The 14,429-nt window shown below is 46.7% G+C and overlaps 1 protein-coding gene across 7 annotated transcripts in view; it reads right to left on the reverse strand.

Moving 5' to 3' along the window:
• The window catches only part of KSR1 (kinase suppressor of ras 1), a 150,914-nt gene that overhangs the window by 18,879 nt on the left and 117,606 nt on the right, over positions 1–14,429 (reverse strand). For 6 of the 7 annotated variants that reach the window (XM_044993752.1, XM_044993753.1, XM_044993748.1 and 3 more), the window contains exons 7-15: positions 13,378–13,461; positions 12,739–12,800; positions 12,525–12,631; positions 10,481–10,640; positions 7,724–7,765; positions 5,519–5,573; positions 4,246–4,294; positions 2,225–2,604; positions 1,223–1,319 (exon numbers count right to left, since the gene is read on the reverse strand). In XM_044993752.1, coding sequence (XP_044849687.1) covers positions 1,223–1,319; positions 2,225–2,604; positions 4,246–4,294; positions 5,519–5,573; positions 7,724–7,765; positions 10,481–10,640; positions 12,525–12,631; positions 12,739–12,800; positions 13,378–13,461 — 1,036 coding nt within the window. The remainder of the gene's footprint in view (positions 1–1,222; positions 1,320–2,224; positions 2,605–4,245; positions 4,295–5,518; positions 5,574–7,723; positions 7,766–10,480; positions 10,641–12,524; positions 12,632–12,738; positions 12,801–13,377; positions 13,462–14,429) is intronic. The other variant, XM_044993750.1, reaches the window with a different exon arrangement.

The following is a 14,429-nucleotide window of genomic DNA, read 5'->3' on the forward strand; positions in this document are numbered from 1 at the left end:
ATAGAAAGCTGAGCCAGCCACCCCTGCAGTACAGCACATCTGGCTGCATTTCAAAAGCTTTCATCAGAGCCAAGTCAAGGAAGTTAATGAGTAACTTGCCCAAGGTCACATGGCAACCTGGGGGTAGAGACAGGAATAGAAAGCAGGCTGCCTGAGTCACAGCCCCATGCATTGTCCTATAAAAACCCCTCACAAAATCCATTGACACTGGGAGTTTCCTGGTCAACAGGAAGAATCTTCTGCCCAAGAGGAAAGTCATTATTGTGAATCTGCATTTGGCGTAAAGCAGCCTGTAAACTCAAGCAGCCCCAAGGAACAGACTATATGACAGAGAAAGCCAAAGAGTCTTGCATTTGGCATGCCTTGTAATTAGTATCTCATGAGAAGCAGGAAGTGAGATTAGCCCAGCTTTCGGCAGCATGGAAAAGCCCAGATAAGCCAAGAAACATATCACTGGCTTTGATGATCTGCATTCCAAACAGTGGAGGAGAGAGCGGTCTGTAGCAAAAACTTCAACACAGCACTGTATTTAAAGTAATCCCAGAGCAAGGTTATCCACAGGTATGATCATTTCTTATACATTAGCATAATGGTGGTCTCTCTTGCATGACTTAATGAGGCAGCACCTGGACATTCAAAAAAAAAAAAAAAAAGTTTCTTCCTCTTACTATAGCAGAATTCTTATCCTAGACTTCATCCACACTGGTGATTTGCCCCAGTTACAACCACTGGTGTAGCTGCCTTCTGCAAGCATGTTGTGGAGTCAGGGTAAGGGGCGACTGGCTGCAATTTGCACTGGTGCTACTTGCCCTGATTTCAAAAGAGGGATAAGCCCAGGGGGCAGATCCTCGTTTGGGGTAAGTTGACATAGCTTCACTGATGGCAATGAGCTTCAATGGAGCTAGGACCATTTACACACTAGCTGAGTATCTGCCCCCATCAGTCCAATAGCAGCTTGCACTGATGAAGTTACACTGGTGGCTGAAATCAAAGCAAACCCTGACTGCAGACAAGGCCTAAGACAGAGCAATTGGCTACAAGCTTTGCTCAAATGATTTGTAGGCATCAGCGAAGTTCTGGACAAACCTGATCCAGGGTTTTGACTTCCGGACTTCCATAGGATTTGGCATGTCACTGAAAATATGTTGCCCAGCTTAAAAGCCACCAGAAAGTTTTAATTCTGCAACCAACCACCTCTTCCATTCGCCTAGCGTTCTCTTACCTTAAGGATTTCTTGAGCAATCTGCCTGGTTTTGTTAATATCCAAAGATACCTTGGGATCCCTTACAAACGAGTGAAGCGTCCGTCCTTTGCAAAAGCTACAAAAAAAGGGGAGGGGGGGGGGAGAGAAGAGAGAGAAAGAGTTTACAATGTGGTGAAAAATGCAAGTTCCTAAATATTTACCCGTCCTTCCCTTGAGGAAAAATACATCTAGACTTGAAAGAGCTTGATCTGTCAGTCAGTTTCATATGATGTTGATGGCAGGGTTTTATAACACAGGACCCTCCTCAACAAAAGACAGTGTCTAGAAAATATAAATGGGCCTGATTCCCCATTTACAATAGGCCCCTTTACACTACTTTGGCAGTGCCTTGAAGTGGGCCTTTACACTCACTTTCGGGCCTCTTTGCAACTTCTGGAGCAGTGTAAATGAAAACCAGGCCTAAACTAAGCATGTACTGTACACAAACCACTAAAAACCACGGCAGGAAGAGAAAGGTAACTTTTTTCCTGTTTCTTGCTTTGCAAAGAGTCTTCCCTAAACGAAAAGGACCGCTCATGAGACAGCATTTTGTAAACAGATCAGGTCCATGTACGGACTCTTAGAACGTTTCTCTGTTTTCAGGAATATGCTCCCTGGATGGGAGAAAATATAAATGAGACACTTCTTTTCCAAACGCAGAAGACTAGACTGTAGTAGCCTGACCCGCTTTAAATAGTGCTTTGCACTCTACACCTTTCGGCCAGCGGAGACGTCAAAGAGTGACTAGGCTTCAAGCTTGGACAACCCCTAGTGCTCCCCACATGTGGGGGAGTCACTTCGGCAGGGCAGGGTGCTGGAACCATATGCTACTACTGCTCTTGCTTTACCTGCCTGTGGAGAGGTGACATTGGACTCCATGGCTCCCAACCCAGAGCCTTACACATTACATCTGCTTTCTGATCCGCAGTAAGAGCCCTATGAAAATCATAGCAGTGCGGCGGTGAAATTCTATGTCCTCACCTGGTAATAATGGCTAAATGAGGGGGGTGCATGCACGCCCCCATGAAGAGCACCACGTTCTCGTGTCGGGTCTGCCTGTAATTCATCACCTCCTTCTTAAAGAGCTTGAGATGGTCCTGATTGTTCCCATCGATCTCCAACAGCCTGATGGCCACCTCTCCATGCCATTTCCCCCGGTAAACCTTCCCCCATCGCCCTTGGCCGATGGGTTCCCCCAGCTCAATCTGTTCAAAGGGAATGTCCCACTCCTGCAAGTAGACGCTGGTCTGGCTGGCCTTGCGGGAGATCATCCCTTTCCAGTGCGGCCGCTTGCTGGGCAAATCGTCTAACTCGTCCTCATCGTCCTCCGGTGCCGATTTATTCGTCTCTTGCTCTTCCGCCTGTTTGCAAATCAGAAAGGGGGGTGGGTGGGGAGGGGAGCGGAGTGACAGTTACACTAGAGTCCCACCTGGTAGTTGGTCACTGACCTCTTAGCCCAACCTGTATTTGTAATGACGGGAGAACCTCAAAGGGTTCAGCTTGTGGGTTTGACCCAGAAATCCAGAGGCTGATCTTAACCTCCCAAAGCTGTAAAGTGCAGCTGGGAAGGCTGCGAGAACAACCTCTTTCATGGTATCTCCCCACTTCTGGCTGGAGCTAGAGGGCTCGAGCCCATGTGGTGCTGAGCACTTGGAACTAAACGTGGACTTTTGCGGGAGTCGTAGGTGCTCAGCACCTCTCAGGATTTGACCCGAGTTCTGCAAATGAAGACGATTTTCAAAAAGGGGAACCAAAAGCTTCTTCAAACGTCAAGACCACGTTCCATGCGAGTTTGAAGCGAGATTCTCATTTTGGGCCAGAGCTAAAGCCCAGTGAAGTCAACTGAAGGACTCTCACGGAAGACCATGGTCACTGAATTAAAGCCTGTAACAAGCCGGTTTGCCGCCCAGCCCTACAGCAATCCACTTTTACTTCCTGAGCCAGCAAAGCACTTTAGCATGTGTTTAAGCAGAGGAGCCGTTCCAGTGAAGTCTATGGGACTACTCACTTGCTTAAAGTTAAGCATGTGCTGTGCTGGATTGGAACCATGAGCTAATCTGACTGTTTATGGCAGGGGTGGCCAACCTGAGAAGGAGCCAGAATTTACCAGTGTACATTGCCAAAGAGCCACGGTAATACATCTGCAGTCCCCTCCACCAAATCAGCTTCTGCCCCCCTGGCTCGCAGCTCCTCCCACGCACCGGCAGCCCCACCAATCAGCGCCTCCTGCTCCCTCCTAACACCTCCCAATCACCTGTTTCGTGGCGTGCCGGAGGTTCTAGGGAGGATGGGGAGGAGTGAGGGCACAGCAGACTCAGGGGAGGGGGTGAGAAGGGGTGGAATGGAGGCAGGGCCTGTGGCAGAGCCAGGGGTTGAGCAGTGAGCACACACACACACCCCCCGGCACACTGGAAAGTTGGCGCCTGTAGTGCCAGCCCCGGGTGCCTATACAAGGAGCCGCATAACAACTTTCGAAGAGCCGCATGTGGATCCGGAGCCACAGGTTGGCCACCCCTGATTTATAGGTAGTCTTGGGTCTTAATCACATGCAGATTTAAAAGGGTTATTTTACAAAAGTGTTTTTAAAAATTTAAACAAATTCACTTCCAACAATCGCTGCAATCAAAGGCTTTTTCTAGATGAAAAATTACAACCCTCATACTGGCACCAAATAGCCATGCCAATTTATTGAGAATTGAACGAACAACAAAAAAGCTCCTTAGTCCAATTGGAAAGGGTATAGCTACCAGGCAGGCAAGTGAGATGTAGCCAAGTAAAAATGCCCAAGTGTTTGCAGTCTAACCCGGTTGTAGCATGAACAGTGGGTTACTAAAGGAGATATTTTGTAGCACAGACCTCTATTTCATTACACAGTCAAGCAATGCTGATTTCAGCAGTCCTATCTTGAAGACCACAGCACTGCTAGTTAGCTTTTAATACAGCCTTTGTGACTGCATCTGAGCGTGGCCAAAGAAAGGTGATCTGTTCACCCACAAGCATACCTCTGCATCAGGTTCTTCAACCCCCTCTGTGTCCAGCTGTTCATCAGCACTATCAAGAGAAAATGGGTTTACAATGAAAATATGACGGCACATGGGCTGCTGGTTAGATTTTCAGCAATTCAATTATGGTTCAATTATCTTTTCCTTTACTACTGTGAGGCAAACGATAAGACTTCGGCAAGAGCATGGGTGGGAGGAAGCAGCCCAGCGAGGCAGCCTTAAGGTTGGGTTGGCTGATGGACATTGGTACCTCTTACAGGGCCCTGGGCTGGAACCCAGTGGAGTGGGAGGACCTGGGCTCCCCTCTACCAACCCCCTTCATTCAGAAGGGCACGATAAGCCTTACTGCTAGACTCCCCCTTGGAGGGAGGAAGGAAAGGGTGATGATTTTTGGAAACCCCTGGTTGGGACTGCACACCCGCAGGGATCAGTAGAGAGAAAAGAGTGATCGGTGACCTGACCGGAGGATTGGGTCAACCCCCCTCAAAAAGACAGAGCGCCATGGGGTGTGACGGTGGCCCAGGGAAAAGAGGCGTGGAGAGCAGAGGCCATTAGGCAACACAACCCGCAAGCACTGTCCATCACATCATTTGGCAAATGTCATTTTCTAATGCTCACGGGTTTAGAAGATTACTGGGGAATAGTAGTAGTAATAATAATTAATGACTGATAAGACTAGCCAAAAATATTATGTTGAAACTGTTTGATAGAAAGTTGGTTTTTCAATTAACGATTTTGTTGCTGCTGCTGCTGCTAACAACAAACAAACAAAAACAAAAAACCACACACCCCCAAATACCTTTAAACAGAAATATTTCAGCCACAAACAAAGAATTTAGTTTTTGGCCAACATTTTTCAGTAAACCCAAAATTCTCTGGAAAATTTAGATGAAAAATTGATTTTTTTTTTAAAAAGTTTTCTGTGGGGAACCTCTCCTCACATTTTTTTTTAAAACCATTTCTACTGATTAAAAAACAAACAAACCAACAAAAACTTTGCACATTAAGAGAGAGCCTTTCATCCAAGTTCTGTATTAACATTAGTTAAGCCCTACAATACCCCTGGAGTGAGAGAAGCATCATAGCCTCTCTTTACCAACCTTGTAAAATGGGTAAGTGCGCTCCCCAAAGTCGCACAATGGATTGATGGCACAGTTCAGAAGGGAACCCAGAAGTCCTGCCTACTGGCCCTCTTCTCAAACCACTCAACAAAAACGTTAGCTTTTCAGTTAGCTACGATGTGAACAAAAGGATAAAGAAACATAATGCTTACTTAGTGTCTTCAGCTGTTTCAGGCGGCTGTATTACTTGTGGGGGGCTGGGGCTTTCTAATAAAAAAATAAAATAAAATAATCTGCAATGTAATACACGTATTTCACACTTAATCCCCTACAGTGTACTACTGTGGATTTATTTCTCATCCAGAAAATACACAGGCAAGTATATTACATACTGACATTTCTACACACTAAGCAAACGATGAACAACCAGCATAGTGCTAAATTATGGGCATTCATGTTGATTGAATCTGATTTTCCTGTTCAATTACCACCTATAACATTGTTAATTATTCAACTCCTCTGCTAACTTAATCCTGCAAAAATGTACCCGGATGTGCTTAACCATAAGCAGTCCAAAGTACTAGTCATGTGCTTAAAGTTAAGCACTTGTGCATCTGCTTGCAGAACTGGAGCCAGCTTCAGGCACACAATTTCGTACGGCTTCTAAATCACATTTCTAATGATGCTCATGATGAAATATACAATTGATTGCTTTACCCACGTGGTTCATCAGCACCACCCAGTGTCAGCTTGGCTTAGGTCACCCATTTTCTATAACCACCCCATAAGCTATTACCCAAGCCTGACTCTTTCTGGAAGCCTGCCTCTCACAGTTAATCTGAATTTAAACTGGATTTTAAAAAAAGAAACTCCTGTGAAGAACACCAGTTGCAGAAATAGGATGCTGTAATATTAGATTAGTTTCTTATTCTTCAGTCAAAAATATTTTGCTTTTCATTCAAGGCCCTCTAAGGCCTGGTCTATACTAAAAAGGGGGTTCGAATTAGGGTACGCAAATTCAGCTACGTGAATAGCGTAGCTGAATTCGAAGTACCCTAATTCGAACTACTCACCCGTCCAGACGCGGCGGGGTCGAACTCCGCGGCTCCCCCGTCGACTCCACCACCGCCGTTTGCAGTGGTGGAGTACCGGAGTCGACCGCGGCGCTTCTGGAGTTCGAACTATCGCGTCTAGATCAGACGCGATAGTTCTAACTCCGAGAAGTCGAACTCACCGCGTCGACCCGGACGGTAAGTGTAGACTAGCCCTAAGTGGTTTACAGACACCTCTGAGAGACAGGCAGGTACCATCATTATCAGCCACTTTACAGAGGTGGACTCCAGAGTGCAGCTCATATGGACAGATCCAAGGCTAGCTTGAATCTGGCTAGTGCAGGGAATGGAGCAGTGACGCTGTAGTCACGTGGGCTTCAGTATGGGTAGTACAAGCTGGCCCAGAACCCTGTGTAATCACTCGGGCAGCTAACCCACACTAAAGTCTGCGCTGCTGCAGCTTCGCTGCTCCGTCACCTGAGCTAGCTAGATTCAAGCTAGCTCAGGTATGTCCACAAGCTGCAATCACAGAGTGTGACAGACACACGCTAAGGAACAGAGAGGGAACAGGACTTGTTATGTCTAAAATCTTGCACCTTGGCAGGGGGTTAGATTAGCGCTAACCCTCTGGTTCTAGGATTCTATGAAAATTAGATTTTAAGATCTTCAGGGAAGAGCCCACTATAGTAACCAACAAGCTGGGGGTTAGGGAACGTTCATGCACAGTCACTGCTGCACTTCCTCCTTCAGTCTACAACACCCACCCCTCACACCTACCCCGCAAAAATACATTCCCTAATGAAGGCCCTATTTTGAAAACAAACAGAAACCCTAACAAGACTCCAAAAGGAACAGGGTGAACTTTTAAATGGGTTCTACTGATGGTAGTAGGACAACGATTGCATCTTCTAGACAAACCAACCTTAAAATCAGCTCCACACCAATAGCTATGAAAGCCAAAGTGTCTGACCTGAATCAACTAAATCTTTCTTAAATCCCTATGGTCCAGATCCTCAGATGCATCCATTTACACCAGCTGAGGATGAGGCCCTCTGAAAACAGGGGTAAGATTTTTCAAAGGAATATCAATGTGGTACATAGACTTTTGCGATGGGATTCTCCTCTGTTGCAGCTAAACAAGTCATCTATGTCACTTTAAAATGTAAAGAAGAAATACACACATTAGGAAAGAATGGCTTAGTGTTACTGTTTATGTTGACATGAGAAAGCTTTAAATTTTTATTTTTATTTATTTATTTATTTTAAAAAGCAGGAGCATTCAAAAAGAAGCAGGTGGTTTAAAAATAGTTTAATTTGGACAGAAATGGCACAAGCTGGTTAGCAGAATTAAAGCAATGAACTCACCTGGGAAGATAAACTGTTGTCTATGCTGAATGTAGTAGGCAGCTTTATACATAAAAAAAGGACAGCAAAAAAATCACCAGGAAATAATAAAAAACAAACAAGTTAAGTGTGTCAAGAGATATCAGCAGCAAATGCCCCATACGCATTCAGTGAGTTAGTCCCAACTCATTGTTTTAGCAACAGATTAGTAGATTAATTACCAGCCAGATCAGTGGGTGGATTTCAGCACATGCATGTTTGGAAGACTGAATAGGATGACAGATGAAATCAAAATCAGGTGAAAGCTGAGTTACTGATCATGAATGTGGCCAGATAGGGAGATCAAGAACATGGTGGTTCAGCCCTCAGCTGGTGTACATTGGCACACTGATAATACTAAACCTTCTATAGCGCTTGTCATCAGTACACCTCAAAGGAGGAGGCCTGTGTCATTATCCCCATTTTACAGATGGGGAAACTGAGATGAAGTGACTTATGTTCTTATGGCTGTCTGCTAGGCCACATTGCTCTTCCCTTGTTCTCAATGGAGCTCTGCCAACTTACACCAGCTGAGGATCTGGCCCATTCACATTTCTTTTTGTGAATTTTATTCCAATGAATCGTCAGGTAGGTTTCTGTTTTGTGTAATCAAATCCTGCTTCTTCTCTATTTCGTGTCTTGGCTATCACAACCAGGGCCAGCTCCAGGCACCAGCGCAGTAAGCAGATGCTTGAGGCGGCCAACGCAAAGGGGCAGCATGTCTGGGTCTTCGGTGGCGGGTCCCTCAGTCCCTCTCTGAGGGAAGGACCTGCTGCCGAATTGCCACCAAAGAATGAAGTGGCGCGTTAGAGCTGCCGCCGAAGTGCCGCCAATCGCGGCTTTCCCCCCCCCCGGTCCCCCATCGCTTGGGGTGGCAAAAAGCGCTGGAGCTGGCCCTGATCACAGCAGACTGTGCATTTAAAACGGCAACTTGCATTCAATGGATCAAAGACTTGACAGAAAAAATGCAGCTCTCTCTACGGTAAAAAACACAACGGCTATTTTAACAGCACCAAGTAAGATTTCCAGGCCGAAGGAACGAAATTTGACCCCAGCAAAGAAATTTGCTGACTGTGCAACCCTGGCTCTTGTCTGTATTCCTTACACATGCAAGAAGTCCCCATGGCTTCATGCTACTCATTGCAGAGAGAGTGTGTTTTGTAACACTCCTATAATGCAAAGACTTCCCACCACAGATGTCTGACTCAGCCATTTCAAAAATCCTCCTAGGAGGGGACACATAATGAACACCACGGATGACCAAAGCACGTTTTTGTCCTGGTTTTTATTTCCACTCTTCACTCCATTAATCATGTTGCTCATGGTTTCAAGACACACACCCCAAAGAATAAACAGAGGAGAATGTCACTGAATTTTCATATGCTCTTTCAAAAGAGGGAAATTTGGAAAGATGAGACCACTGAAGACACGTAAAACTTCTCTCAGTGAACTTTGTTCCAGAGTAGGTAGTTTTACTTTCAACAACCTTTAAAACCATATGCATTTCAGACCGCATGAAACAAGGCAGAGAGGCACAAGATGTGCAAGTCTGGGTAGCTTGTCTCCTTCTTTGATCTCAAAGTCAAAGCTTGGCTTCCCAGGAGCTTTCTGCTCCTCTCCCCAAAGCTGCCTAGAGATTGTACTGCTGCAACCAGGATGCAGATAAAAATGGAGCTCAAGTGCAGATACCAATTCCTTCCCTCTGTTTCACACCAGTGGAGGGGACACCAGACTGTCTGGTTATAGGTGGGCATTGTGGAGGGAGTGACACCTTTGCACATGTATCACTCTCCCAGGAACCTAGCAGGCCATAGGGGAGTTTCTTCACATCCTTGGGGAGAAGGGAGGACACCCAGGGAGCAGCTGCTTTTAGAAATCCATGGAAACAAAGCATGCTTCCAATTAGAAACCAGATCAGGTGTGAACGCTGCTGGAGGCAGGATTTCCACAGACTCTCCCATGCAGCTGCTTCTGAACAGATGTGAGGGGGAGTCGGACAATGGCAGCACAGCTACTAAGGTACAGCAGAATGGCTGTAAAAGGCCCAGAGTCTTCATTGACCTTGGAAGTTATGTCAGGCTGTGGGGACTGAACTTCCTGTGCAAGGGAGGGGAGGGGAGTAGACCCTGCTCCCCAAGTGGAACTCTGCATCAAAAACACATGCCTGCCAGGTGGGGAAACAGCCTGTTTCTGGGAGGGGAGTAGACCCTTACTCTGCATCAAATGGCTGCACATCATCATGGGAAGTGTTGCCCGTACCTTATATCATCTAGAAACCAAATGCACAAGTCAAGAAAGCAAAGCACTGAGGGTCTTCCACATGGCAATCAATTTCCTGTCTTCCCCCTAAATTACTGGGCCAAAAGCTATTTTATCTGCAGCTGGTTGTCTGCCTGGTCACAATTAGCTGATGAGCACCCACCCTCCATCCCAGTGCAATGACCATGACAGAAATCCCCTCCATTTATAGAGCCCCTGGAAGCACTTTGTAAAACAACAGGCCAGGTTCTGGTTGATACCTAAGAGCATGAGTTATAGACCCCAAAACGGGAACAGGCCTGTATCCTAGCCAAGGCAGGCTCAGGTAGTGGAAGCGGTGCTATTCTGCACAGGGAGGGCTGTGCACGAACGTCCTTGCTGGTTACGAGAGTACACAGGCCATGCCCTTGGCCACCAGGGCATTGCCCAGGAAGTTGGGAAGTCTGACATTCCACAGATCTCCTGAAACAAATCAGTTACCTGGAAAGTGAAACCGCTGGCCCATGGGGGAGGGATTTGGGGGAGGCGTTGCGCTGGGAGGATTGGAAGACTGGAAAGGTGCTGGAGAAGACGGCGTGGAGGAGGTGGTAGAAGAGGGATTACTGCTGGAGTCTAGATGGTTTACTGCCGGGGGATGATCCTGCAAAAGCAACAAAAGCCACTGGGTGATTTTTGCTGAGAAAAGGGAGACGCTGATTGATGGGTCACCAACTTTCCCCTAGGCAGATCAGCAAGTCACTGTCACTAAGTGCAAACAGCAAGGAAGTAGGCTCTTCCCATGAGATTTATGGGCAGGAGGCTGGAAAAGCAGCAGATGGTCTCAGCATTAGTGGCAATGTGGCACCCAAAGCAGCTTTGAAATCTCAGCATAAGACCTTAGTGCTGCTCCCACTCAAGTCAGCGGCAGAACTCCCAATGACTTCAGTCAAAGCAGGATCGGACACTAGGTGGTGTTCTGAGGAATCACAGACAAAATTAAGAGCGTGGAGTTCTTTATACAGAGAGAGTGAAACACAAGAAAAGTGGTGCAGGGCCACCAAACTCTTCAGGTGAACGGGAGGAATGTGTTACTTGTAGTCCAATCTAGTTGAAAACTACCTAGACACAACAGGTTATTAGGTAGCAGACAGGGATATTTTGGGGGGGATGGATTCTTAAAAGCTACTGAGCACCGGCACATCCCATTGGAGACTGCGGATGTGCAACACTACTGAAAGTTAGGCCCTTGGGATTTTTGGAGCATCTTTGTTTTGCTTCTGGTTGGGGGACAAACCAAACCGAAGCAATACATCCAAGTCCCCCACCCTGCACTGGAACCGCTGTTTTTATGCCTTACAAACCATCCCAGTTCAAGACATCCTCAACCCTCTTCACACAGTTCAATTGCGCGCCCATCTGCGCAGTCTCTTTCTCAAACGTGCTGTGCAGTTTTGTTTGCAAGGTGCCTCCCTCTCGGTTCCAGTTGTGAATGAGAAATGCAGCGGTTGCGCCAGGGCATTGGGCAAGGTAACAGCCACCAGCTCATTTGTCGTTTCCCTGCCCAGAGGCGGAAGCACTCATCGCTTGAACCTTCAAACCAGCGGTTCTCACGCTACCCTCTCCCTCCCCATTTAGCACCATGGAAAGGGCAGGGTTGTCATGACTCTGGCACCTACTCCCAATCCTCCACGGGTCACAACCCCCAGACTGGGAACCCCTCTGAAATGCACTATAGGAAACAACCCTGCACTGGGCCGAGATGAACAGCTTTTCCCTTCGCACTGGATGGAAAAGGAATTTTTATTCCTTGGAAAGTTAACTTCTCAGAAAAATGTCAACAACGGAAATATCTGAATACAAAATGGCACCTCAGTGCCTCTGGGAGTTATAATCTGGGTACCTGAGGTTCCCAGTCTCCTCTGTGGGCTGGGCTCTCTGGCCAGACTACAGCTCCCAGAATGGGCCAGTCACCCCTCTTGGCTAGGGGCAGTGGTGAGTCCTAGGAGCCCCGGCCACGGTCCGTCAAAGGAGAGGCAGTCTGGCCAGAGAGCCCGGTCCATGGAGGAACATAAGACATCCAAGCGACAATTCACAGGAGATGCTAATTGGAACCAAAATATTTCAGGTTTTGGTTGAAAACAGAAGTTTTTGGTTTCTGAGCATTCACTATTTCAACAAAACCTCAGTTTTCTGCAGGAAACAGACTTTTTCCACAACAATTTTTGTTTGATAAAAAACCCAGTTTTCCATCAAACCACCATTGTGACTGAAAATTTGTGGCCCGTGCACTTTCCCACTCAATTGCTCTGGTTCTAGGTTTCAATCCCGCCCCCAGCAGCAGAGGGGCTGGAGCAGCTCAGAAGCCACATTTCACAAGTGGAACATGTCACACGTAGAAACCAAGACTCTTTGCACAGAGAAGCCAAAAACAAAACGTGCGAAAAATAACGCAGCTGTCACTGCGCTAGACATGGTGCTGCATCTTCCCCAGACTGGCTCACAATTCAGTTGCGGAGACGCATCACAAGCTTTGTTCAGCAAGTACCTTTTTCGTTAGTGCTTTTGGAAGGGTTCCAAACTGCGGCTCTGCAGGTCTATCCACAGGGTTATTAATATCAGAAGGGACAGACTCCGTCCGTCTTATTTTTGCTACTGAAAGGGGAAGGAGAAAGAGGAAGAGAAGGGTTTATTCAGACTGATTCTCAGGGCGATAACATCAGTGATGAAAGATAAAATGCTGCGACTCAGAGCAAACTTACTAGGAAGGAAAGATATTCTGCAAGCAGGGGCCTCTTTAGTACATTTGTTATGACACTTTAATCTGTGTGAAAGAGAGAGACACACGCACACATTAGATAGCAACTAATTCATTACGGACAATCCAGAGTCTAGGCCTCCCCAAGCACATCGCATGCTGATTTCAAAGGTCCTGCAAACTAACAGGGCCCCAGTGCTGCCCTGTGATCTGACTGTGCACCAGGGTCTGTGCCCAGATGTTGCCCTGCTATGAGGTATTTATATGGCCCCGTTGCTGTAGGATCTGAACACATTACATTTTAAAAAATGTATTTATCCTCACGAAACCCATCTGAAGTAGGAGAGCGCTATTAGCCTCACTTTACAGATGGGGAACTCAGGCACAGAGAGACTAAGTGACTTGACCAAGGTCACGCAGGAAGCCTGTGGTAGAGCATGGAAGACCCAGACACCACTCCAAGTCACCACTCTAGTCAGTGGGTTATGTTTCCTCTCCCTTCACCACTCTCTTTGTTCATGGACCCCAATGCAGGGCCCGAAGTTCTAACAAACTGAGAAGCAAAGCAAATATGTCTCAGATCAATAATAAAATCGAACGACATGAAACATCCTTCAGTGAGGGACCAGCATTCAGTGCTCACCTGCAGTGCTTACACTTCACGCCAAACATCATGCTTTTCTGACACACGTGGCACATCTGAGATAACCAAGATTTTGTAGAGAATCTGAGCAGAAGGGGGAAAATGTTATCGTGGGGCCAGTTAAACAGAAAACCAAACTTTAACTGAAACACCACTGTTTAACTACAGCCAGTTTACAGTGCAGCCTCTTATAAAAGGGAAACTCTGATGGAAGTGGCTTTAAAAAAAAAGGAAGGAAGGAATTTAAGGAAGCCAGCACCTGCTCAGGGAATGAAAGTGATCTTTGTGCAGAGGACAAGCATAGGTTTTGTGCTGGCCATCTGTACTGGGGTCAATTTCCGCTTACAGCAAATCACAGGTAAGCAGACAGGGCTTGTTTGTCAAGAAGAACCAGCATGCACAAACGCACACACACATGCTGGTGTCCAACTCCCAGGAGATTTTTGCCATTTTTCAGTGCAGTTTTGCAAACTGGAATTGCTGGTTGACAACTCCTGAGGCTGGTTGATTTACAGCCCTATGGATACAAACATTCAGCCAAAACCAACTGGTGTCACAGCAAATAATCATGTGCAGAACTCAACCTGGAGAGAAAGTCACATCACTAGTGTTTCTCCTCCAAAGACTCCCTAAAAACAGGTCACATATAGGGCTGTTTCTTTATGACGGGTGCTCAGACGGAGACGCAACTACGGTGCCACCTAAGCCTCTTATGCACGTGATTAAGTGCTGTTCTGAATCGGGACTGACCAGCCGTGCTGATGTCAGTGGATTAACGTTAAGCACGTGTGTAGGTATTTGCCGGATCAGAGCCTACATTATTTTTTTCCTTCTAGCAGAACAGCAGAGCAAACAGATACATAAAACCTCTATGGGACAATAGTTACTGCTAAACATACTCCCTCTTGGTTGTTGGGGTTTTTTTGGAGGGAGCATGGCAGGGGAGGAGGGAATCAGGGAAGGGGTTAATGTGCTCCACCCATTTTAAGACCAAGACCTTCCCTTTGGTCTGCACGCTCTTTGGGACAGGGACTGTCTTTGTTCTGTGTTTG

Source organism: Mauremys mutica, chromosome 19 (genome assembly GCF_020497125.1).
Source record: "Mauremys mutica isolate MM-2020 ecotype Southern chromosome 19, ASM2049712v1, whole genome shotgun sequence".
Taxonomy (NCBI): Eukaryota; Metazoa; Chordata; order Testudines; family Geoemydidae; genus Mauremys; species Mauremys mutica.